This window comes from Entelurus aequoreus, linkage group LG13 (assembly GCF_033978785.1).
Source record: "Entelurus aequoreus isolate RoL-2023_Sb linkage group LG13, RoL_Eaeq_v1.1, whole genome shotgun sequence".
Lineage (NCBI taxonomy): Eukaryota > Metazoa > Chordata > Actinopteri > Syngnathiformes > Syngnathidae > Entelurus > Entelurus aequoreus.
In genome coordinates, this window is record NC_084743.1 from 17,866,360 (window position 1) to 17,890,771 (window position 24,412).

The window sequence follows — 24,412 nt, forward strand, 5'->3', positions numbered from 1 at the left end:
GCAGCAGGAATAAAATAAACATTGGATCTTTTTGAGTAAAAAACTTTTTTTAAACCTTTTCAGTCAGCCCTACTTATGTGGACCAGTTCTTCAAGTCATGGTAAAAAATGTTCTTGTTGTTACTTATAAGTGCCTGTCATTCTCAATCCTTATGTGAGACAAGAACACATATGCTTGTCTTTTTTTATGCATTGTAAGTCGTAAAATATGGCAAGCACGAGGCGGCTAAGGATGCGGATAATGCGGTGCACTATTCCGCCCATAAAGAAATGGACAATAAAAATCAACATCATGTTAAAAATGGTCAATGATGTGGGATCTGAACCGAGAATGTTGTTGTAGCTCGTGCAGCCCTTTGAGACACATGTGATTTAGGGCTATATAGATAAACATTGATTGATTGATTGATTGATTAATAAACGTTGATGGAATAGAGATGATAACAATAACAGGCTAACCTCCTCCAACCTCCGAGGACAAAGCTACGAACAATGAGAGACCGGGCTTTCTGCTCCGCCGCTCCCAGTCTGTGGAACGCTCTCCCTGACCACCTGAGGGCACCACAGACTGTGGATGCTTTTAAAAAAAGGCTTAAAAACCCTTCTTTTTAAAAAAAAGCCTTTTTTTTATATAGATATATGCATACTAGTTTTAGCTATTTGGCTGTTCTAGTTTTTATTTTCTTATTTATTTATTTATTTTTATTTATTTATTTATTTATTTATTTATTTAATTTTTAAATACACTGTAGCACTTTGAGGTTGTTTACTCAATGTAAAGTGCTTTTTACAAATAAAATCTATTATTATTATTATTAAAAATCAAAGATGCTGATAATAGAGAGTGTATTGTCATTATTACTAATATGAATATAATTATACTACTATTAGTGTTCACTATTTGAAGGGGAACTTTTGTTTGCTGACTTTTGCGAGCTTTGTTTACGCATTCAAAAACAAAAAACATGTGATCTTGTCTTACATAAGGATTGAGAATGAAATTACAAAAAAAGTGTACTTCCCATTTAAGAACATTTGTGAACTGTTGAGAGCATTTTTTTTGGTATGTCAATGAGAAACAATGACAGATTATCATCACACGTCAACATCTCTAACATGAACCGCGATCAGCTTTGTCAAGGGGGGCAAGTTTAATGGCAGTTTTCTAACATGTATTTAGCTCCGGGTGTTGTTGATATGCTAAAAAAAAAAAAAAAAACTACAGCAAACAACATAAATTCTACATGTTATTATGAATGTGACGGATACTACATTACATATATACTTACCGCGTATTTAAAACAATAAAGGAGGGGTATTTTTTAGAGTGCTTTATAGGGCTCTATTGTTTGCTGACATTTGCGAGCTTTGTTTACGCATTCAAAAACAAAAAACATATGTGATCTTGTCTTACATAAGGATTGAGAGTGAAATTACAAAAAAGTGTACTTCCCCTTTAAGAGCATTTGTGAACTGTTGAGAGCATTTTTTTTGGTTGGTGAATGAGAAACAATGACAGATTATCATCACACGTCAACATCTCTAACATGAACCGCGATCAGCTTTGTCAAAGGGGGCAAGTTTAATGGCAGTTTTCTAACATGTATTTAGCTCCGGGTGTTGTTGATATGCTAAAAAAAAAATAAAAAAATACAGCAAACAACATAAATTCTACATGTTATTATGAAGGTGACGGATACTACATTACATATATACTTACCACGTATTTAAAACGATAAAGGAGGGGTATTTTTAAGAGTGCTTTATAGGGCTCTATTGTTTGCTGACATTTGCGAGCTTTGTTTACGCATTCAAAAACAAAAAACATATGTGATCTTGTCTTACATAAGGATTGAGAATGAAATTACAAAAAAGTGTACTTCCCCTTTAAGAGCATTTGTGAACTGTTGAGAGCATTTTTTTTGGTTGGTGAATGAGAAACAATGAGAGATTATCATCACACTTCAACATCTCTAACATGAACCGTGATCAGCTTTGTCAAAGGGGGCAAGTTTAGTGGCGGTTTTCTAACATGTATTTAGCTCCGGGTGTTGTTGATATGCTAAAGAGAAAAAAAACTACATCAAACAACATAAATTCTACATGTTATTATGAATGTGACGGATACTACATTACATGTACAGTATACTTACCGCGTATTTAAAACGATAAAGGAGGGGTATTTTTTAGAGTTCTTTCTAGGGCTCTATTGTTGGCTGACTTTTTTGCGAGCTTTGTTTACGCATTCAAAAACAAAAAACATATGTGATCTTGTCTTACATAAGGATTGAGAATGAAATAACACAATGAACCGTGATCAGCTTTGTCAAAGGGGCAAGTTTAATGGCGGTTTTCTAACTTGTATTTAGCTCCGGGTGTTGTTGATATGCTAAAAAAAAACAAAAACAGCAAACAACATAAATTCTACATGTTATTATGTATGTGATGGATACTACATTACATATATACTTACCGCGTATTTAAAGCGTACCGCGTGTCAAAGGGGGCAATTTCAATGGCGGTTTTCTACCATGTATTTATGTAGCTATGCTGTTGATATGCTAAAGGGAAAAAAAAGAGTTGCCCAATCTCTTCCCATGCGACTCCAGGTGATAAATATGCAAGAAAACACCATTTTAAAGGAAATGACCGCATGGAGCCAAAGCCGATTCTGGAATTGACTCAATTATGACTCAGCTCAACAGATAGCAGCATGATAACCCTTTGTCATTAATTTACTCCCCCCCACAGCACACACACACACACACACACACACACACACACACACACACACACACTGGGGCTTGGAGGCAATGTGCTAATTGATGCAAAGTAATAATGTTGCAATAACTCCTTATCTTATCTGTGGAAGTATTTGTGTTAAATAAAGCATCCATTCTGCAACATTATGTTTGCATTTCAAGCACATAAAATAGTGAAGGCGGGGGATGGGAGCCAGGAAGAATAGGAGGGCCGAAGAGAGGGGAACATGGAAGAGGAAGAGGATTAGGGGTGTGTGTGTGTGTGTGGGTGTGTGTGTGTGTGTGTGTGGGTGTGTGTGGGTGGGGGGGGGGGGAGAGGCCTCCTGCTGTTTGGGGGTCACACACACAGCTGTGGTCATCACCTTTCACTGCGAGGGACTCACACACACACACAAACTACTGTGATCATCACTCTCGGCGGGAGGTGGACCCGAGCCAGATGGCCACGGCCGGCTTTTTATGACGCTTTTTTGTTGTTTTGTTTTTGTTGTTTTTTTGCTCGACAACAAAACGACACGTAGCAAAACAACCAGCATTACGTCGTGCTGGGAATGTGCCAATCAGTCCAAATCAATTCATTATCAAAACAAATAAATAAAAAAAACACAATTTTTTATTTTTTTTTGTCTTCATGCAGACACATTCATGTTTTCATTCATTATCTAATCAAATATTAATGTCAAAGAGGAAATGCACAGACGAGTATATAAGTATTAGTTATTACAAACTGTACACTACTGTTTGTAGCAAATATAGTAAATATTACATATATGTTATATTTTATATTGCTACTATGGTACATTTTTATACCTGCATTATCCTTTCCATCCTTACCCTTTCCATCCTCTGTAACTGAGCTACTGTGTGGAACAATTTCCCTTGTGGATCAATAAATTTTGGTACCGGTACCGGTACCAAATTACATTTCGATACTTTTCTAAATGAAGGGGACCACAAAAAATGGCATTATCGGCTTTATTAGGAGTACATTAAACATATGTTTCTTATTACAAGTTTGTCATTAAATAAAATAGTGAACATACAAGACAACTTGTCTTTTAGTAGTAAGTAAGCCAACAAAGGCTCCTATTTTAGTCTGCTGACATATGCAGTATTCTATTATTTTGTCAAAATTATTAAGGACAAGCGGTAGAAAATGAATTATTAATCTACTTGTTCATTTACTGTTATTATACACTTCTGTTAAAATGTAATAATCACTTATTCTTCTGTTGTTTGATACGTTACATTAGTTTTGGATGATACCATAAATTTGGGTATCGATCCGATACCAAGTAGTTACAGGATCATATATTGGTCATAATTTAAGTCCTTATGTGTCCGGGGACGTATTTACTGAGTTTGCAAACATAATATACATTTTAAATGCACAAAAATAGATTTTGTGATGCTAAAATATATCGATGTAATCATAGTAGTATCGACTGGATACGCTCCTGCCGTTAGTATCATTACAGTGGATGTTAGGTGTAGATCCACCCATGGCGTTTGTTTACATTGTGATGCCGGTGAGCTATGGTGTGTAGTGAAGCATGTTTAGCTATTCCTCGTCCTGCAGGGATGATGCCGAACGGGGACAAGTGTATCCTGATTGCCGATCGGGAACAAGTGTGTCCTGGTTGCCGAACGGGGACAAGTGTGTCCTGATTGCCGAACGGGGACAAGTGTATCCTGATTGCCGATCGGGAACAAGTGTGTCCTGATTGCCGAACGGGGACAAGTGTGTCCTGATTGCCGAACGGGGACAAATGTATCCAGATTGCCGATCGGGAACAAGTGTGTCCTGATTGCCGAACGGGGACAAGTGTATCCTGATTGCCGATCGGGAACAAGTGTGTCCTGATTGCCGATCGGAGACCAGTGTGTCCTGATTGCCGACCAGGGACCGCTGTGTCCTGATTGCCAATCGGGGACAAGGTGTGTCCTGATTGCCGATCGGGGACCTGTGTGTACTGATTGCCGACCAGGGACTGGTGTGTCCTGATTGCCAATCGGGGACAAGTGTGTCCTGATTGCCAATCGGGGACAGTGTGTCCTGATTGCCGATCGGGGACCTGTGTGTGCTGATTGCCGACCAGGGACTGGTGTGTCCTGATTGCCAATCGGGGACAAGTGTGTCCTGATTGCCGATCGGGGACAAGTGTGTCCTGATTGCCAATCGGAGACAAGTGTGTCCTGATTGACAATCGGGGACAAGTGTGTCCTGATTGCCCATCGGGCACAGGTGTGTCCTGATTGCCAATCTGGGACCGTAGTGTCCTTATTGCCAATCGGGGACAAGTGTGTCCTGATTGCCAATCAGGTACAAGTGTGTCCTGATTCCCAATCAGGGACAAGTGTGTCCTGATTGCCAATCGGGCACAGGTGTGTCCTGATTGCCGATCAGGCACATGTGTGTCCTGATTGCTGACCAGGGACCGGTGTGTCCTGATTGCCAATTGAAGGACAAGTGTATCCTGATTGCCGATCGGGGACAAGTGTATCCTGATTGCCGATCGGGGACAGGTGTGTCCTGATTGCAGATCGGGGACCGGTGTGTCCTGATTGCCGATCAGGCACATGTGTGTCCTGATTGCCGACCAGGGACCGGTGTGTCCTGATTGCCAATCGGGGACAAGTGTATCCTGATTGCCGATCGGGGACAAGTGTATCCTGATTGCCGATCGGGGACAGGTGTGTCCTGATTGCAGATCGGGGACAGGTGTGTCCTGATTGCAGATCGGGGACCGGTGTGTCCTGATTGCCGACCTGGGACCGGTGTGTCCTGATTGCCGACCTGGGACCGGTGTGTCCTGATTGCCGACCTGGGACCGGTGTGTCCTGATTGCCGACCTGGGACCGGTGTGTCCTGATTGCCTACTGGGGACCGGTGTGTCCTGATTGCCAATCGGGGAAAAGTGTGTCCTGATTGCCAATCGGGGACAGGTGTGTCCTGATTGCCAATCTGGGACCGGTGTGTCCTTATTGCCAATCGGGGACAAGTGTGTCCTGATTGCCAATCGGGAACAAGTGTGTCCTGATTGCCAACTGGGGACAAGTGTGTCCTGATTGCCAACTGGGGACAAGTGTGTCCTGATTGCCAATCGGGGACAGGTGTCGGAGCCAGCGCTCGGACAGGAGAAGCAATGGAAAAACGCAGGCAAACAGGAAATGAAATAAAAAAATAAGAGCGCTGGAGAGGAAATTAAAATAAATAAAAATCCCAGAAACTAATAATACTTTGTTTTCTTACTCTAAATGTGCATATTATTTTTAAAATGCCTTTTATATATTTTATTTTTGTTTTATTACTGTTTTAATTTGCGCAGCTATGCTTGTTTTTTTCCATATTTCAGAATGATTGCATTCATTTCCAACATCTGTGGTCAAACACAAGACACCTTCAGTGCGAAACTGCAACTTTTTCCTGGTGGACCGACCGGCAACTTTCCTGGCAGCTCTGAACCGAGGCCACCCTAAGTCATAATTATAATTCACTCCACTCCAATTTTGCTTTTCTTTGGAGTCCAACAACTCCAGAAGGCTTTACTGTTTCAAGCTGCTCACAGTTGAAAATCCCAACAGTTTACAAGTGTGAGTTCTTTTGATCCGAGCTCGCTCCGTGCAAGAAGCAGGTTTGCTGCCTGCATGTGTGCAACCATCACATGACACCCGGGGCCGCAAGTGGAGTTTTTTCGGGCTCCGTGGAGACATAGTGGAGACATATGTTTCCAATGTTCCTAAAAGGCATGTGCTCAGCCTCCATTGCCAGAGAGATCAAACCTAACCACACCCTTTTTAGTCGGTTTTTGGCAGATCAAAGGAAAGATCATCAGAAATGATCGTTTACAAAATTAAATAAAACAGTTATAAACAACACAATAGTATATATTTTACATTAGAAAACATCTCCTCGCACACCAGCAAACAAAAATTTAGATGTACAGAAATGATATTCACTGAATAGATAAATGAGGATTAGGTTAATTACGTAACTGTTCATTAAAGATTATTGTTAATTAGGGATGTCCGATAATGGCTTTTTGCCGATATCCGATATTCCGATATTGTCTAACTCTTTAATTACCGATACCGATATCAACCGATACCGATAACAACCGATATATACAGTCGTGGAATTAACACATTATTATGTCTAATTTGGACAACCAGGTATGGTGAAGATAAGGTACTTTTTTTAAAAAATTATAAAATAAAATAAGATAAATAAATTAAAAACATTTTCTTGAATAAAAAATAAAGTAAAACAATATAAAAACAGTTACATAGAAACTAGTAATTAATGAAAATGAGTCAAATTAACTGTTAAAGGTTAGTACTATTAGTGGACCAGCAGCACGCACAATCATGTGTGCTTACGGACTGTATCCCTGCAGACTGTATTGATATATATTGATAGTCATACCAAAGACTATAAAAATGGGACCCGTTTCCTCCCTGCTTGGCACTCAGCATCAAGGGTTGGAGTTGGGGGTTAAATCACCAAAAAATGATTCCCGGGCGCGGCGCCGCTGCTGCCCACTGCTCCCCAAGGGGATGGGTCAAATGCAGAGGACAAATTTCACCACATCTCGTGTGTGTGTGACAATCATTGGTACTTTAATCTTTAATCTTTAATATAATGTAGGAACCAGAATATTAATAACAGAAAGAAACAACCCTTTTGTGTGAATGAGGAGGGAGTTTTTTTGGGTTGGTGCATTAATTGTAAGTGTATCTTGTGTTTTTTATGTTGATTTAATAAAAAAAATAAAAATAAAAAATTTAAAAAAACGATACCGATAATAAAAAAAACGATACCGATAATTTCCGATATTACATTTTAACGCATTTATCGGCCGATAATATCGGCAGGCCGATATTATCGGACATCCCTATTAATTATAGTTAGTAAATAATAATGTCATATTATGATCCATCTTCTTCATCTTAAACACTTGCTTACATAATTGGTCAATATATTATGAGTTTTTTTAAACTTAATTTCTATAAGAACAAATATACAATAAATAAAAAATGTTTTATTATATTTTTATTAAATTAAAAAATATATGTAAATAGGTATTTGCACTTTAAAAAAGGAGGCAAAAAGAAGTGTAATTGTAATTGTGCTTTCTAAATCTTATCGTTCATCCTCTTTCTGTTCGGGCTCAAAAATATAAGGGTCTGGATCATAATTATTCACAAAGTCTGCTTGATCAGCATTGTTGTTGATGGGGAAGGGATCTGCGGTTCCTCCTCTACATCTCGCGATCACGTGACCGGCTTGCTCATTATCTCTCAAAATGGCTCGGGAATCTCCATGAGATTGATACTATTTTAATCACATCTATTTACTCGCACACTTTGGAAGTCTTTTGGGGTGTCATAAATCAGATAGCTTCAATATTGAGGACACTTGTTTTTCCACTCTACTGCTACTTTAAGAGACGCAACCCTCTGTGCTCGAGTTTAGTAGATGTGCGCTGTTGCGTCTGACCAGTCTACCTCTCAGGGAATTTAAATCACCGGTCAATCCCAAGTTCTTTTGATGACATATGCTGAGTAAGAAGGACCATCAAGACAGAATAGGAATATTATCAAGTTTTACTATAGCTTTAGGAGACCAGCCCACATCAATACGGTCATACCGTCATCTTAGGATGGTCTAACATTCAAACAGGAAGAGACAATTTATTGAATACGAAAAGTATAGCAAAGAAGCAGTTAGCGAAATAAATAATAATACAGAAATGACAATGAGCATTATTACACTACAAATGGAGCAATACAAATACCAATAGAAATAGCGCTATTGATAATGAACAATACAAATAATCTATTATCAACAATACAGTTGTTCAAATGCAACAATACATATACGTAATGATAACTAGAGATACAAAAGAATGCAGAAAATGGAGGGGAAGAAAGAGACGCAACCTATATTAACCTTGTAGATTGTTATAGTAACAATAGGTTAAGCTTTGTCAGTGTGTCTCAGGTTTCTGCTCTGTAATTGACCAGAAAACGGGCAAAATTCAGCAAGTTCTGTTAAAAAAACTACTAGAACTGTACAAAAAAGTATGTTTATAGCAGTTGAGCAGACAAATGTCGATAATTATGTTATAATAATAATAATAATAATACATTTTATTTGTAAAAAGCACTTTACATTGACTAAACAACTTCAAAGTGCTAGAGTGTATTAAAACAAATACAATTAAAATTAAAAGATAATAAAAAATAAAATAAAATAAAAACTAGAACAGCCAAATAGCTAAAACTAGTATGCATATATGTAAAAAAAAAAAAAAAAAAAGGCTTTTTTTTTTAAAAAGAAGGGGTTTTAAGCCTTTTTTAAAGCATCCACAGTCTGTGGTGCCCTCAGGTGGTCAGGGAGAGCGTTCCACAGACTGGGAGCGGCGGAGCAGAAAGCCTGGTCTCCCATTGTTCGTAGCTTTGTGTTATGTTATCATCATTTGTTGTTATTTCGAACATGTGTACAGTCACAATTTTTCAGTCACAATGTAACATGTCCGAAAAGGAGTAGGAAGAAGCAAATCTGATTTAATCCTACCCCTTTTCTACCTTTCCCCCCGTGTGTCATTAAGGGCTGTATGTTTATTTATAAAATAGGAGTTCTGTTTTGTTTATTAGATTTTGTGTGCAGTCACACCTCCTCCTCCAAACATTTTGTGCTAATTACTATCGTAACTACTATTATAATTATTGTTAAATTAAATTAAATACATAGATGCACATTGCTGAGCACAAATAATAATGAATCTTTTTTTCCCCTCCCTCATCTTTGCGGCGCCCCCTGGAGAATTCCAACCTATTTGCTATGTGGCAGGTTTCCTTACAGTTTGATCTATTCTAGTAACTCGTTATTATTCATACGACTATTTGTTGTCTTCGCCTGCTGCGTGTTTGTGATCATTTTTTACTGTGTACTGTAAAATAAAAAGAAAAAAAAGTCCAGTATATTTTTTATGGTTGTCAAAAAAAGTCAATTTTCCAATGAGTAGCAATTCTTATTTGTAATGAGTCTTAATCGATTAAAAAAAATGAAATCGTTTTTTTTAACAAAAAATAATAATAATTAAAAATAATAATATATGTATACATGTGTATATATGTGTATATATATATATGTATGTATATGTATATATGTGTAAATATATGTACATATGTGTATATATGTGTGTGTATATATATATATATATATATATATATATATATATATATATATATATATATATATATATATATATATATACTGTATATATATATATATATATATATATATATATATATATATATATATATATAGTTGATTGATTAATTAATAAATACATTAAATGCGGGGGGTACTAATAATACAATTTTACAATAAATAAATGAATTACACATTTATGTATTTAAATCCAATACAATTGATTAATGACACCAATTATCAAAATAAATATCTAAACATGTATTTAATTATTTAATTTTGTCCCAAAGCTCTTAAATAATTCAAATTATTAAATAATTAAATAAATTATTAATTAAATGGTTACATATTACAATTTTAAATATGATAAATATAATATCTTTTTTAATAAATTGATGACACGTTTATGCATTTAATTCCAATATAGAACAGGACAAGCGGTAGAATATAGATAGTTGGATAACTAATAATGACACATACAAATAATTATTTTTCAAAAAATTATTTATTTATTTAAATGTGTCCCATTTGGCCCTAAATTTTGTGCAAAGAATATGTTGCGGGCCAATAAAAAAAACTTCAGACAAGGCCGCACTTTGGACGACCATCTAAGTGTAGCAAGGTTGATGAGTGCTATAAAAATAAAATAAAATTGGACCCTTTCATTGAAAATAAAAAACAAATATAATATGGTTGAAAAATAAATACAAATTGTATAATTTTATACTTGTGGTCATTTTTTTTTAGAGACAACACATCTCCAATACAGTACCGTCATTTGTAAAATAAATAAATGAGTACATACAAATATTACGGCATCAGACTATCATTATGAGCTAAATGTATATGTTATGGCAGTGTTTTTCAACCACTGTGCCGCGGCACACTAGTGTGCTGTGAGATACAGTCTGGTGTGCCGTTAGAGATTATCTAGTTTCACCTATTTGGGTTAAAAATATTTTTTGCAAACCAGTAATTATAGTCTGCAAAGGATGTGTTGTTGTTGAGTGTCGGTGCTGTCTAGAGCTCGGCAGAGTAACCGTGTAATACTCTTCCATATCAGTAGGTGGCAGCAGGTAGCTAATTGCTTTGTAGATGTCGGAAACAGCGGGAGGCACGGTGCAGGTAAAAAGGTGTCTAATGTTTAAACCAAAAATAAACAAAAGGTGAGTGCCCCTAAGAAAAGGCATTGAAGCTTAGAGAAGGCTACGCAGAACGAAACTAAAACTGAACTGGCTACAAAGTAGACAAAAACAGAATGCTGGACGACAGCAAAGACTTACTGTGGAGCAAAGACGGCGTCCACAAAGTACATCCGAACATGACATGACAATCAACCATGTCCACACAAAGAAGGATAAAAACAACTGAAATATTCTTGATTGGTAAAACAAAGTATATGCGGGAAATATCGCTCAAACTGCTACAGGAAAATACCAAAAAATGAGGAAAAGCCACCAAAATAGGAGCGCAAGACAAGAACTAAAACACTACACATAGGAAACAAGCAAAAAACTCAAAATAAGTCACGGCGTGATGTGACAGGTGGTGACAGTACACCTACTTTGAGACAAGAGCTATATTGATGCATGCTTGGTTATGGTTTAAACCAGACCTGGACAAATGAAGGCCCGGGGGCCACATGCGGCCCGTTAAACTTTTCAATCTGGCCCGCCAGACATTCCCAAACATTTTTTTTAGATCTTTAAGATGGAAAGTGTAGCTGCCATTATGATGTGCAGTGATGTTTTCTAATGACCGTAAGTCTTCAACTATACAAAGTCTTTCAATGGTTGGAATCTGCGCTTATGGATGATATACTAGTTACTATGGTAATGTAATTAGTTACTATGGTCATCTAATTAGTTACTATGGTCATCTAATTAGTTACTATGGTCATCTACGTCACAGCAGCTCAGACGAGGCACCAAGCAGTGTGGGCGGGAAGCGTTTCCACAGACGCGGAAGGAGATTTTCACAACAAAGTTCTAAAGCTTAGTGATACACTACCGTTCAAAAGTTTGGGGTCACCCAAACAATTTTGTGGAATAGCCTTCATTTCTAAGAACAAGAATAGACTGTCGAGTTTCAGAGGAAATTTCTCTTTTTTTGGCCATTTTGAGCGTTTAATTGACCCCACAAATGTGATGCTCCAGAAACTCAATCTGCTCAAAGGAAGGTCAGTTTTGTAGCTTCTATAACGAGCTAAACTGTTTTCAGATGTGTGAACATGATTGCACAAGGGTTTTCTAATCATCAATTAGCCTTCTGAGCCAATGAGCAAACACATTGTACCATTAGAACACTGGAGTAATAGTTGCTGGAAATGGGCCTCTATACACCTATGTAGATATTGCACCAAAAACCAGACATTTGCAGCTAGAATAGTCATTTACCACATTAGCAATGTATAGAGTGTATTTCTTTAAAGTTAACACTAGTTTAAAGTTATCTTCATTGAAAAGTACTGTGCTTTTCCTTAAAAAATAAGGACATTTAAATGTGACCCCAAACTTTTGAACAATAGTGTATATAGAATAGAATAGAATATAAAGTACTTTATTGATCCCTGGGGGGAATTCAGCAAATATCAGATGTATCAGATTGTAGGTGGGTTTATTTTCTACCCTTCGCGTTCATATTTCACTGTTTGTTGCATTTTTGTTGCGTTTCACTTGGTTGTAAAATATGTCGAATTATTTTGTCAATATTCAGTGTTTTATCCTTCATAGAAAAATTTAAAATCCCATTACGTTTTTTAAGGCGGTCTGTCATAACGTTTTTAGCATTCAATCAGACATTATTGTGAGGTTTTGTATTAGTGTTCCTAAAAATAGATATACCGGCCCCCAGACACATTTTTTTCTCTAAATGTGGCCCCCGGAGTCAAAATAATTGCCCAGGCCTGGTTTAAAGTCGTATCCAACAATTGCGACAACGACTTTTTACTGTCAACTGAGTTTCTTTTTTTTAATGATTTCTGCTGGTGGTGTGCCTCCGCATTTTTTCAACGCAAAAAAATGTGCCTTGGCTCAAAAAAGGTTGCAAAACACTGCATTATGGGGTAGCGTGAAGTGCATTATAATGTCTGCTGTCACCAAACGCGCATCCCTGTGATATTTGAGCCTCGCCGGCCGCCGTAGTAGGAATGTTGCTCCCAACAACAACACGCAACTGTCAAGGAAACTTCTGCTTCTCACTCCGCTGCACTGATTTAAATCCGCACAGTTAACTTTACTCACCACTTCTATAACCACAGCCGAACAAGGATCTATTTAAGTCGGGGTTTTCCCCCCCAAAAGCTGCCACTTCGTGCCAAGTTGACTTTGATAGTCGGTAAGTGTTGTTTTCTTCGAAGAGTGAAGTTAGCTTAGCTGGTGTAGCATTAGGCTAAGTGTTGTTACATTAACATGACCTTTAGGCTTTTACATTGACGATATAAGTCCATAGTCTGCCCTGTTTTAGTCGGTGCACCGTGTCTAAATAAGCAAATACTTTCACAGGGATTAAATTCCAAGGTGTGTATTTGCAGGAACATGCAGCAACATGATGCATGGCAGTGATAGTTGCAACTTGTCAGCTTTAATTGCCACCAACATATTTGTTATTAACGCTTTTTTCATAGGGTGGTAAATTAATGGCAAGCATTATATTGTTGTTGTATAATGCAAGGGTACAGTATTTGTATAAATGCATGTGTATACTTTAAGGCTGTCAAAAATAACGAGTTGTGTGATTAATTACAAAAAACATCACATAAACTACATCAATATTTTCGCTAATTATTTTTATTAACTCGTGTGAGAATCACAAAAAAACAGAATTAATCATGCATAGTTGCAGATTATTCTCACAATTTGTTTTTATTAGTTAATGCGATTAATCACAAAAACATGGCATTAATCGCGTATAGTTGCAGATTATTCGCACAATTTTTTTGTATTAACTCATGTGATTAATCACAAAAAACATATAATTAATCATGTATAGTTGCAGATTATTCGAACAATTTATTTTTATTACCTCATGTGATTAATCACAGAAACATTGCACAAATCCTGTATACCTGCAGATTAATCACACAATTTATTTGTATTAACTCGTGGTGAATCTCAAACAAACACAGCATTAATCATGTATACCGTATTTTTCAGACTATAAATCGCAGTTTTTTTCATAGTTTGGCCGGGGGTGCGATTTATACTCCGGAGCGACTTATGTGTGAAATTATTAACACACTACCGTAAAATATCAAAAAACATTATTTAGCTCATTCATGTAAGAGACTAGACGTTAGGGGTGTGGGAAAAAATCGATTCGAATTGAATCGCGATTCTCACGTTGTGCGATTCAGAATCGATTCTCATTTTTAAAAAATCAATTTTTTTTATTTTTTATTTTCATTTTTTGTTCATTTTTATTTATTTTTTTCATTTTTAAATTTTTTTTTAATTAATCAATCCAACAAAACAATACAGAGCAATACCACTTACTTCATGTGATTAATCACAAAAACATAGCATTAATCATATATAGTTGCAGATTATTCGCACAATTTATTTTTATTAACTCATGTGATTAATCACAAAAAACATATAATTAATGATGTATAGTTGCAGATTATTCTCACAATTTGTTTTTATTAATTCATGTGATTAATCACAAAAACATGGCATTAATTGTGTATAGTTGCAGATTATTCTCGCAATTTATTTTTATTAGCTCATGTGATTAATCACAAAAAACATATATTAATCATGTATAGTTGCAGATTATTCGCACAATTTATTTTTATTAACTCATGATTAATCATAAAAGTATTGCATTTATCATGCATAATTGCAGATTATTCACAATATTTATTTTGTTAACTCATGTGATTAAGCACAAAAAACATAGCATTAATCATGCACAGTTGCAGATTATTCTCACAATTTGTTTTTATTAGTTAATGCGATTAATCACAAAAACATGGCATTAATCGCGTACAGTTGCAGATTATTCGCACAATTTTTTTGTATTAACTCATGTGATTAATCACAAAAAACATATAATTAATCATGTATAGTTGCAGATTATTCGAACAATTTATTTTTATTACCTCGTGATTAATCACAGAAACATTGCACAAATCCTGTATACCTGCAGATTAATCACACAATTTATTTGTATTAACTCGTGGTGAATCGCAAAAAAACAGCATTAATCATGTATACCGTATTTTTCAGACTATAAATCGCAGTTTTTTTCATAGTTCGGCCGTGGGGTGCGATTTATACTCAGGAGCGACTTATGTGTGAAATTATTAACACATTACCGTAAAATATCAAATAACATTATTTAGCTCATTCACGTAAGAGACTAGACGTTAGGGGTGTGGTAAAAAATCGATTCGAATTCGAATCGCGATTCTCACGTTGTGCGATTCAGAATCGATTGTCTTTTTTTTTTTTAATCAATTTTTTTTTTTTTTTTTTTTTGTTCATTTTTTGTTTTGTTCATTTTTTAATTTTTTTTAAATTAATCAATCCAACAAAACAATACACAGCAATAACACTTACTTCATGTGATTAATCACAAAAACATAGCATTAATCATATATAGTTGCAAATTATTCGCACAGTTTATTTTTATTAACTCATGATTAATCATAAAAATATCGCATTTATCATGCATAATTGCAGATTATTCACAATATTTATTTTTATTAACTCATGTGATTAATCACAAAAAACATATAATTAATCATGTATAATTGCAGATTATTCTCACAATTTGTTTTTATTAATTCATGTGATTAATCACAAAAACATGGCATTAATTGTGTATAGTTGCAGATTATTCTCGCAATTTATTTGTATTACCTCATGTGATTAATCACAAAAAACATGTATTAATCATGTATAGTTGCAGATTATTCGCACAATTTATTTTTATTAACTCATGATTAATCATAAAAATATCGCATTTATCATGCATAATTGCAGATTACTGCGATGAGGTGGCGACTTGTCCAGGGTGTACGCCGCCTTCCGCCCGATTGTAGCTGGGATAGGCTCCAGCGCCCCCCGCGACCCCGAAGGGAATAAGCGGTACAAAAAAAAAATGGATGAATTGCAGATTATTCACAATAGTTATTTTGTTAACTCATGTGATTAAGCACAAAAAACTTAGCATTAATTATGTATAGTTGCAGATTATTCACACAATTTATTTTTATTAACTCGTAGTTAATCACAAAAAACATTGCATTAATCATGCATAGTTGGAGATTATTCACAATATTTATTCTTAACAACTCATGTGATTAATGACAGAAACATCGCACTAATCATGTATAGTTGCAGATTAATCACGCAATTTATTTTTATTAATTCATGTGATTAAGCACAAAAAACATAGCATTAATCATGTGTAGTTGCCGATTATTCACACAATTTATTTTTATTAACTCATGTGATTAATCACAAAAAAACACTGCATTACTCTTGCATAGTTGGAGATTATTCACAATATTTATTCTTATTAACTCCTGTGAATGATCACAGAAACATTGCATTAATCATGTATAGTAGCAGATTAATCACATAATTTATTTTTATTAACTCATGTGGTTAATCGCAGAAAAACATAGCATTAAGTCATGCATAGTTGCAGATTATTCACACAATTTATTTTGATTAACTCACGTGATTAATCACAAAAACAGCATTAATCATGTATAGTTGCAGATTATTTGCAAAATTTATTTTATTAACTCGTGTGATAATCACCAAAAACATCGCATTAATCATGTATAGTTGCAGATTATTTGCACAATTTATTTTTATTAACTCATGTGATTAATCACAAAAAACATAGCATTAATCATGTATAGTTGCAGATTATTCGCACAATTTATTTTTACTAACTCATGTGATTAATCACAAAAAACATAATTAATCATGTATCTTTGCAAATGATTCGCACAATTTATTTTTATTAACTCATGTGATTAATCACAAAAAACATAATCATGTATAGTTGCAGATTATTCGCACAATTTATTTTTATTACTTCATGTGATTAATCACAAAAACATAGCGTTAATCGTGTATAGTTGCAGATTATTTGCACAATTTATTTTTACCAACTCATGTGATTAATCACAAAAATCATAGCATTAATCATGTATAGTTGCAGATTATTCACCCAATTTATTCTTATTAACTCATGTGGTTAATCGCATAAAACATGTAATTTATTGTGATTATTATGACTAATCCAAATTCAAAAATGCGAATACTCTAATCAAAAATATTAATCATTTGACAGCCCTAATATTTAAGTAATTATTTAAATGTGGCATTATTAATTATATTGGAATCCAATACATAGATGTGTCAATTTATTTAATGTATTTTTTAACTTAATCATTTAATTAAGTATTGATTTAATTACTTCTTGAATAATTATTTATTAAATGATTTAAATTATGACACATTTAAAAGGGTCAAATTATGATTATTTTTCTACATTTCAAACACTTTTGTGATGTAATTGCATTTGTGTGAAAATATTGTCTTTTTCTCAGTTATGCAAGCAAGTAACCTACTGTGATTAATCACGATTAATTCAAAATGCAATTTTTCTAATGAAAAATATTCATTTGACAGCCCTAAAATAAATATGTCTTTAAATAATTATTTAAATGTGCCATTAAATAATTATATTGGAATTAAATACATAAATGTGTTATTAATAGAAGTACGTGTTAGTGTGATTAATCTGATTAAAAATATCAATCATTTGACAGCATTGGTATACTTGTGTAATTCTGTGTCAGTCTCTTTATTAACATTAACATTTGATACAGTGTGTCTTTTTTAAAGCAACACAAGACCGCCTAAAACCCACAGACTGACCGTGATGGTGTCGGAACAGAACAGAAGGTTCACTTGTCTCCTGCACATCCACACTTTCCTGGGAGTGAAGTGATTAGGATCTGTTAGAGAAACGTCGGGGAAGATGTCTTTCTTGTCTTTTGGAATGGCGATTCTGAAGTGATGGAGAACAAAGAGCACAGGTGAACACACACAGGGACATTTTCGGGACTGACAAAATAAGATGGCGGCAAAATAACGTGGTCGTTGTCTGTCGCCCGTGCCTAACAGCGGTCTTGCAGAAGAGCAGGACAGCGTACCTCCTCAGCGAGGACTTCTCCACATTTGGCAGTCAGGGGGACCCAGTGAGCCTCTTTGCCCAGAAAGAGTGTGTCTTCCCCAGTGTGTCCTGCAGGTGGCCCTGGGAGAACACCATGGACTCCTGCTGGCACAGGGTAAGACGCTCGACAGTATGGAAGGGATTCACATGGCCCCATTAATCATTTTGCAATGCAGTCTGCTGAAAATGATGGAAAGCGCCACTCTACATAGCAACTGACGCTATAGTCAAAGTTGGAATCGCCACAAAACACATTTAAAGATATTCAACCCTCTACTGGCGGCTGAAGTGGATAGTGCACCCCCGCCCCAATTTGTCACGTTTCATGTGTCAGGTAAACCGCGACGAATAGGGCCATATGAATCCCCTCGAGGGATGATACTCGAAACCGGTTTTCCCGGTTGTTTGACAAGAAAAGAACCGAGTCCTCGGACTCGAATCCCTTTTTGAGAACCGGTACCCGTTATCGAGACCACTATAGTAAAGAAAAAGAGTTGATTCTTTATTCGAATCCCATCCCAACCAGAAATGCTCCGTGTGACATCACAAGAAATGACGTCACGTAGCTCAGTCATTAGGCCCAGATAGCGAAAGCAGGAAAACAATGGACGGGAAAAAGCGCTCTAAGGTGTAATAAAGTTCAAAACAAAAGCTATAATCCATCGAATAACTTTACTGAGAGATTTGAGCAGGGTACAAACACATGACAAACACTTTTACGACCAACCGGAAACATAGCAACCAGGCTAGCAACGCACCTCGTTTACGGCAGCTGTCGCAACGTTCTTAAAGCAACCACAGCACATACATATATATACAACATATATCTCCCTTTTTTAACTTTTGTTTTTCTCTCCTTGTAAACAAAACAAAATCACACTGTATATGTGTTGTCTGTCTAATTATAAATAATGCAGACGAGGCGTGTTGGCTGAGTTCTTGACGTTTACTTTCACAGCGTGGCAACATGCAACACTTTTCGGGGTTACCGCGCATGCTCGTCACTCCCGTTGCATGATGGGTAGTGTAGTTGTTATATTCTCTAGCTCATAACATCTTTCCCCATATAAAGAAATAATGTTAACTCAATAAAGTGTATTTCTTTTTTTAGCTTTAACTTTTCATTTTGTAGCATTGTAACCACATTTGCAAACAACTTTTCTCTTCATAGAATTTTCTTTCAATAAAGAAATAAAGTGCAAAAATGTCAAAGCATCATAACAAACAGTTATGTCAAATAGCAGCAGAATTGCACTTTTTGGAGAGCTGTATTATTTTCAGTTTTGTGCCCAAGGGACTGATTTTATTTAACACTATATTATTATTTATACACCTATAGTGATCACAGAGACAGGTTGTTTTTGTGTTACTGTATATATTTGTTTCTCTGAAAAATCCCACTTAATATACTTTGGGTAACAACAGTCAATATTTATTTATTTTATTTTATTTTTTTAGGTGAGTAACAGTCAATATTTATTTATTTATTAGATTTTATTTTTTTATTATATAATAAAAGTGAGCTTTTGTCAAACCAAATATTGTGTGTTTTTTTCCATATACAACAACCTATCTGGACTCGATAAGAGAATCGATAAGGAATCGGTTCGATAAGAGGATTCGATAATAGGCTCGAACTCGATAATTCCTTATCAAACATCATCCCTAATGCCCTCCCTACTGTACGTGGACTTCAATCTTATTGTGTATCAAGTGGAATCGTAACAGTGTTTTTGTTAGTAGATAAGAGATGTTTAAACCGTGGGCTGTATACAAAAAAATTGAATGTGAAGGGGCCAAATTTAGGGCTGCAAGATTTGGAGAAAAAACACAACTGCCATTTTTCTCTTCAAAATCACATAATATCTACGGATTTTCACACACACAAATGCAAATCATACTTGGTCAACAGCCATACAGGTCACACTGAGGGTGACCGTATAAACAACTTTAACACTGTTACAAATATGCGCCACACTGTGAACCCACACCAAACAAGATTGACAAACACATTTCGGGAGAACATCCGCACCGTAACACAACATAAACACCACAAAACAAATACCCAGAACCCTTCCGCCCCCACCTCAACCTCCTCATGCTCTCTCAGGGAGAGCATGTCCCAAATTCCAAGCTGCTGTTTTGAGGCATGTTAAAAAAAATAATGCACTTTGTGACTTCAATAATAAATATGGCAGTGCCATGTTGGCATTTTTTTTCCATAATTTGAGTTGATTTATTTTGGAAAACCTTGTTACATTGTTTAATGCATCCAGCTGGGCATCACAACAACATTAGGCATAATAATGTGTTAATTCCACGACTGTATATATCGGTATCGGTAATTGAGAGTTGGACAATATCGGATATCGGCAAAAAAGCCATTATCGGACATCTCTAATTTTATACATGTATCGTAAATTCCGGGCTACCGGTATTTAAGTCGCAACCATCAAATTTGAGAAGAAATAAATATTTTTAGATATATTAGCCGTACCGGGCCATAAGCCGCAGATATATACCGGTACGAAAGATTTTGTAAATGTTTATTTACATACCTTAATTGTTTCCAAAAGGTGCCTGCAACACGGCAGTAAAACGGCAGATCAAACAAAACAGAGGACATCGTCATGGACGCCACTAGCCGCGGAAGCTAGCTCTCCAATCAGCTAAACAGTGACGTTTTGCTGAATTTACAAAAATGAGACAATACAACAAGAAAAATTGTAAGTCAATAATACTAACGTAGACACTCGTAAACGTGTTAGCTTCATTACATTACGATAGCGCGTAGAAATATGCATGAAAACACTCCTACAGACATCACACATGCGACGGTTTAGTAAGTAAGAATAGTCTTAGTTATATTGTAAAACTTACAAACGTTGCTTGGAGTGACGAATGAAGGATCCATACAAGTAGAAACGCTACGGAATGCTAAAAGACGGAACGGCACTTGTACTTCCGGTTGAAAGCTCAGTCTAAACAGAAGGGCACTGCAGCACTGGCAGTGAGCAAACTCGTCCAAAAGATGGCCCCATAGCTCAAACAAACAGTAACACACCTATTCAATGTCTTTGCTTGTTTTGTTTTTTAAAATATTTGCAATATGGCTGTCAGCAAAGAAAAATCCATAAATTAGCCGCACCGTTTTATAAGCCGCAGGGCTCAAAGCGTAGGGGAAAAACATACCGTCTTGTAGTCTGGAATTTATGGTAAACTGCTTTTTGTTGACTAAAACGAGTGCTAATTCATTAGAAGGGGGTCCAGACTGCTTGCTTATTTCTGTAGACTACTGTACTCTTCTCTTCATTGCAAGTCAGTATAACATCGGCATAACTTCTTTTTTTTTTTTTTTTAAAGGTAAACTTACCACATATTCTTTACAGTCCAAACTTGACATTACCCCCCTTGTCGTCCCCCAGGTGGTCAGGTGTACTCCTTTGGAGAGCTGCTCTGGAGGGGCCTCAGCGTTCCAGTGTCAACCCCAGTGTTGGAGGTCTCCCTACAAGGGACGACGGTGGTCCGCGTGGCCTCCGGGGGTTTCCATTGCGGAGCGCTGAGTGAGCAGGGCGGCGTGTACATGTGGGGGGAGAACACTGCCGGACAGTGTGGGCCGACTGAGGGTGGCACAGACTCAAATGTTACTGGTCAGTCATCGCCTCACTTTCTGTTTTCTTTCCCTCCTTCTCTTGTGGCGCATTTCCTCTGTGGTTACTACGCTATAATCAAGTCTGTCCTCCTGACATTAATCATGTAGTTTCCATTTTTCTCCTTCTTGTGCATCACTTCAGAGTAAGTGGCATTTGTTCCAAACACCCAGTTATGCCTCGTGTTCAACCACCACATGTGTTCACCTAGAAACTTTCTCATCTTAGTTAAGCAGCAAAGAAAAGTGTGAGCTAGCTATTTTTTAATCACACAAATCACAAACTGGATAACATCTCAGAGAAGCTTTCCACTTTGCAAGGCGAAATTAAACACCCAGTTATGCCTCGTGTTCCTTAACCACAGAGCAGTTCACCTACTAACTTTTTCATCTTAGTTAAGCAGCAAAGAAAAATGTGAGCTAGCTATCTATTTTTGTTTTGTTTTTTGCTCTATGCTTTTTTAACCTGTAAAGCACTTTGGTTCAATTTAAAAGTTGTCGTAAACGTGCTATATAAATAAAGTTGACTTGACTTGACTTGACTAATCACACAAATCAGAAACTGGATAACATCTCGGTGAAGCTTTCCGCTTTGCAAGGCGAAATTAAACACACAGTTATGCCTCGTGTTCAATAACCACAGATCACCTAGCAACTTTCTCATCTTATTTAAGAAGCAAAGAAAAGTGTGAGCTAGCTATTTTTTTAATCACAAAAATCACAAACTGGATAACATCTTGGAGAAGCTTTCCGCTTTGCAAGGGTAAATTAAACACCCAGTTATGCCTCGTGTTCAATAACCACAGAGCCGACCGAGCATGTGTTCACCTAGCAACTTTCTCATCTTAGCTAAGCAGCAAAGAAAAGTGTGAGCTAGCTATTTTTTTAATCACAAAAATCACAAACTGGATAACATCTCGGAGAAGCTTTCCTCTTTGCAAGGCGAAATTAAACACCCAGTTACGCTTCGTGTTCAACAACCACAGAACCGAGCATGTGTTCACCTCTGAACCTTCTCATCTTAGTTAAGCAACAAAGAAAAGTGTGAGCTAGCTATTTTTTAATCACACAAATCACAAACTGGATAACATCTCGGAGAAGCTTTCCGCTTTGCAAGGCGAAAGTAAACACCCGGTTATGCCTCGGGTTCAATAACCACAGACTAAAATAGTGTTCACCTAGAAACCTTCTCACCTTAGTTAAGCAGCAAATAAAAGTGTGAGCTAGCTATTTTTTAAATCACACAAATCACAAACTACATAACATCTCGGAGAAGCTTTCCGCTTTGCAAGGCGAAAATAAACACCCAGTTATGCCTCATGTTCAATAACCACAGATCACCTAGCAACTTTTTCATCTTATTTAAGAAGCAAAGAAAAGTGTGAGCTGGCTATTTTTTAATCACACAAATCACAAACTGGATAACATCTTGGAGAAGCTTTCCGCTTTGCAAGGGGAAATTAAACACCCAGTTATGCTTCATGTTCAATAACCACAGAGCCGACCGAGCATGTGTTCACCTAGCAACTTTCTCATCTTAGTTAAGCAGCAAAGAAAAGTGTGAGCTAGCTATTTTTTTAATCACAAAAACCACAAACTGGATAACATCTCGGAGAAGCTTTCCTCTTTGCAAGGCGAAATTAAACACCCAGTTAGGCTTCGTGTTCAACAACCATAGAACCGAGCATGTGATCACCTCTGAACCTTCTCATCTTAGTTAAGCAACAAAGAAAAGTGTGAGCTAGCTATTTTTTAATCACACAAATCACAAACTGGATAACAACTCGGAGAAGCTTTCCGCTATGCAAGGCGAAATTAAACACCCGGTTATGCCTCGGGTTCAATAACCACAGACTAAAATAGTGTTCACCTAGAAACCTTCTCACCTTAGTTAAGCAGCAAAGAAAAGTGTGAGCTAGCTATTTTTTAAATCACACAAATCACAAACTAGATAACATCTCGGAGAAGCTTTCCGCTTTGCAAGGCGAAAGTAAACCCCCAGTTATGCCTCGTGTTCAATAACAACAGACTAAAATAGTGTTCACCTAGAAACGTTCTCACCTTAATTAAGCAGCAAAGAAAAGTGTGAGCTAGCTATTTTTTAAATCACAAACTACATAACATCTCGGAGAAGCTTTCCGCTTTGCAAGGCGAAAATAAACACCCAGTTATGCCTCGTGTTCAATAACCACAGACTAAAATAGTGTTCACCTAGGAACCTTCTCACCTTAGTGAAGCAGCAAAGAAAAGTGTGAGCTAGCTATTTTTTAAATCACACAAATCACAAACTACATAACATCTCGGAGAAGCTTTCCGCTTTGCAAGGCGAAAATAAACACCCAGTTATGCCTCGTGTTCAATAACCACAGACTAAAATAGTGTTCACCTAGAAACCTTCTCACCTTAGTTAAGCAGCAAAGAAAAGTGTGAGCTAGCTATTTTTTAAATCACACAAATCACAAACTTGATAACATCTCGGAGAAGCTTTCCGCTTTGCAAGGCGAAAGTAAACACCCAGTTATGCCTCGTGTTCAATAACCACGGACTAAAATAGTGTTCACATAGAAACGTTCTCACCTTA

At 36.4% G+C, this 24,412-nt stretch overlaps 2 protein-coding genes across 6 annotated transcripts in view; one reads left to right on the plus strand and one right to left on the minus strand.

The window, feature by feature from the left end:
• The window catches only part of LOC133663222 (frizzled-7-like), a 791,936-nt gene that overhangs the window by 29,473 nt on the left and 738,051 nt on the right, over positions 1–24,412 (minus strand). The gene's annotated exons all lie outside the window — the stretch shown is intronic.
• LOC133663215 (alsin-like) overlaps positions 13,105–24,412 on the plus strand; it is a 111,180-nt gene continuing 99,872 nt past the window's right edge. For 3 of the 5 annotated variants that reach the window (XM_062067513.1, XM_062067517.1, XM_062067518.1), the window contains exons 1-4: positions 13,105–13,316; positions 17,836–18,045; positions 18,134–18,297; positions 21,608–21,832. In XM_062067513.1, the coding sequence (XP_061923497.1) occupies positions 18,026–18,045; positions 18,134–18,297; positions 21,608–21,832 (409 nt within the window). In that variant the 5' untranslated portion in view covers positions 13,105–13,316; positions 17,836–18,025. Of the gene's footprint in view, positions 13,317–15,967; positions 16,073–17,835; positions 18,046–18,133; positions 18,298–21,607; positions 21,833–24,412 lie in introns of all 5 variants that reach the window. The other 2 variants (XM_062067516.1, XM_062067515.1) reach the window with 2 other exon arrangements.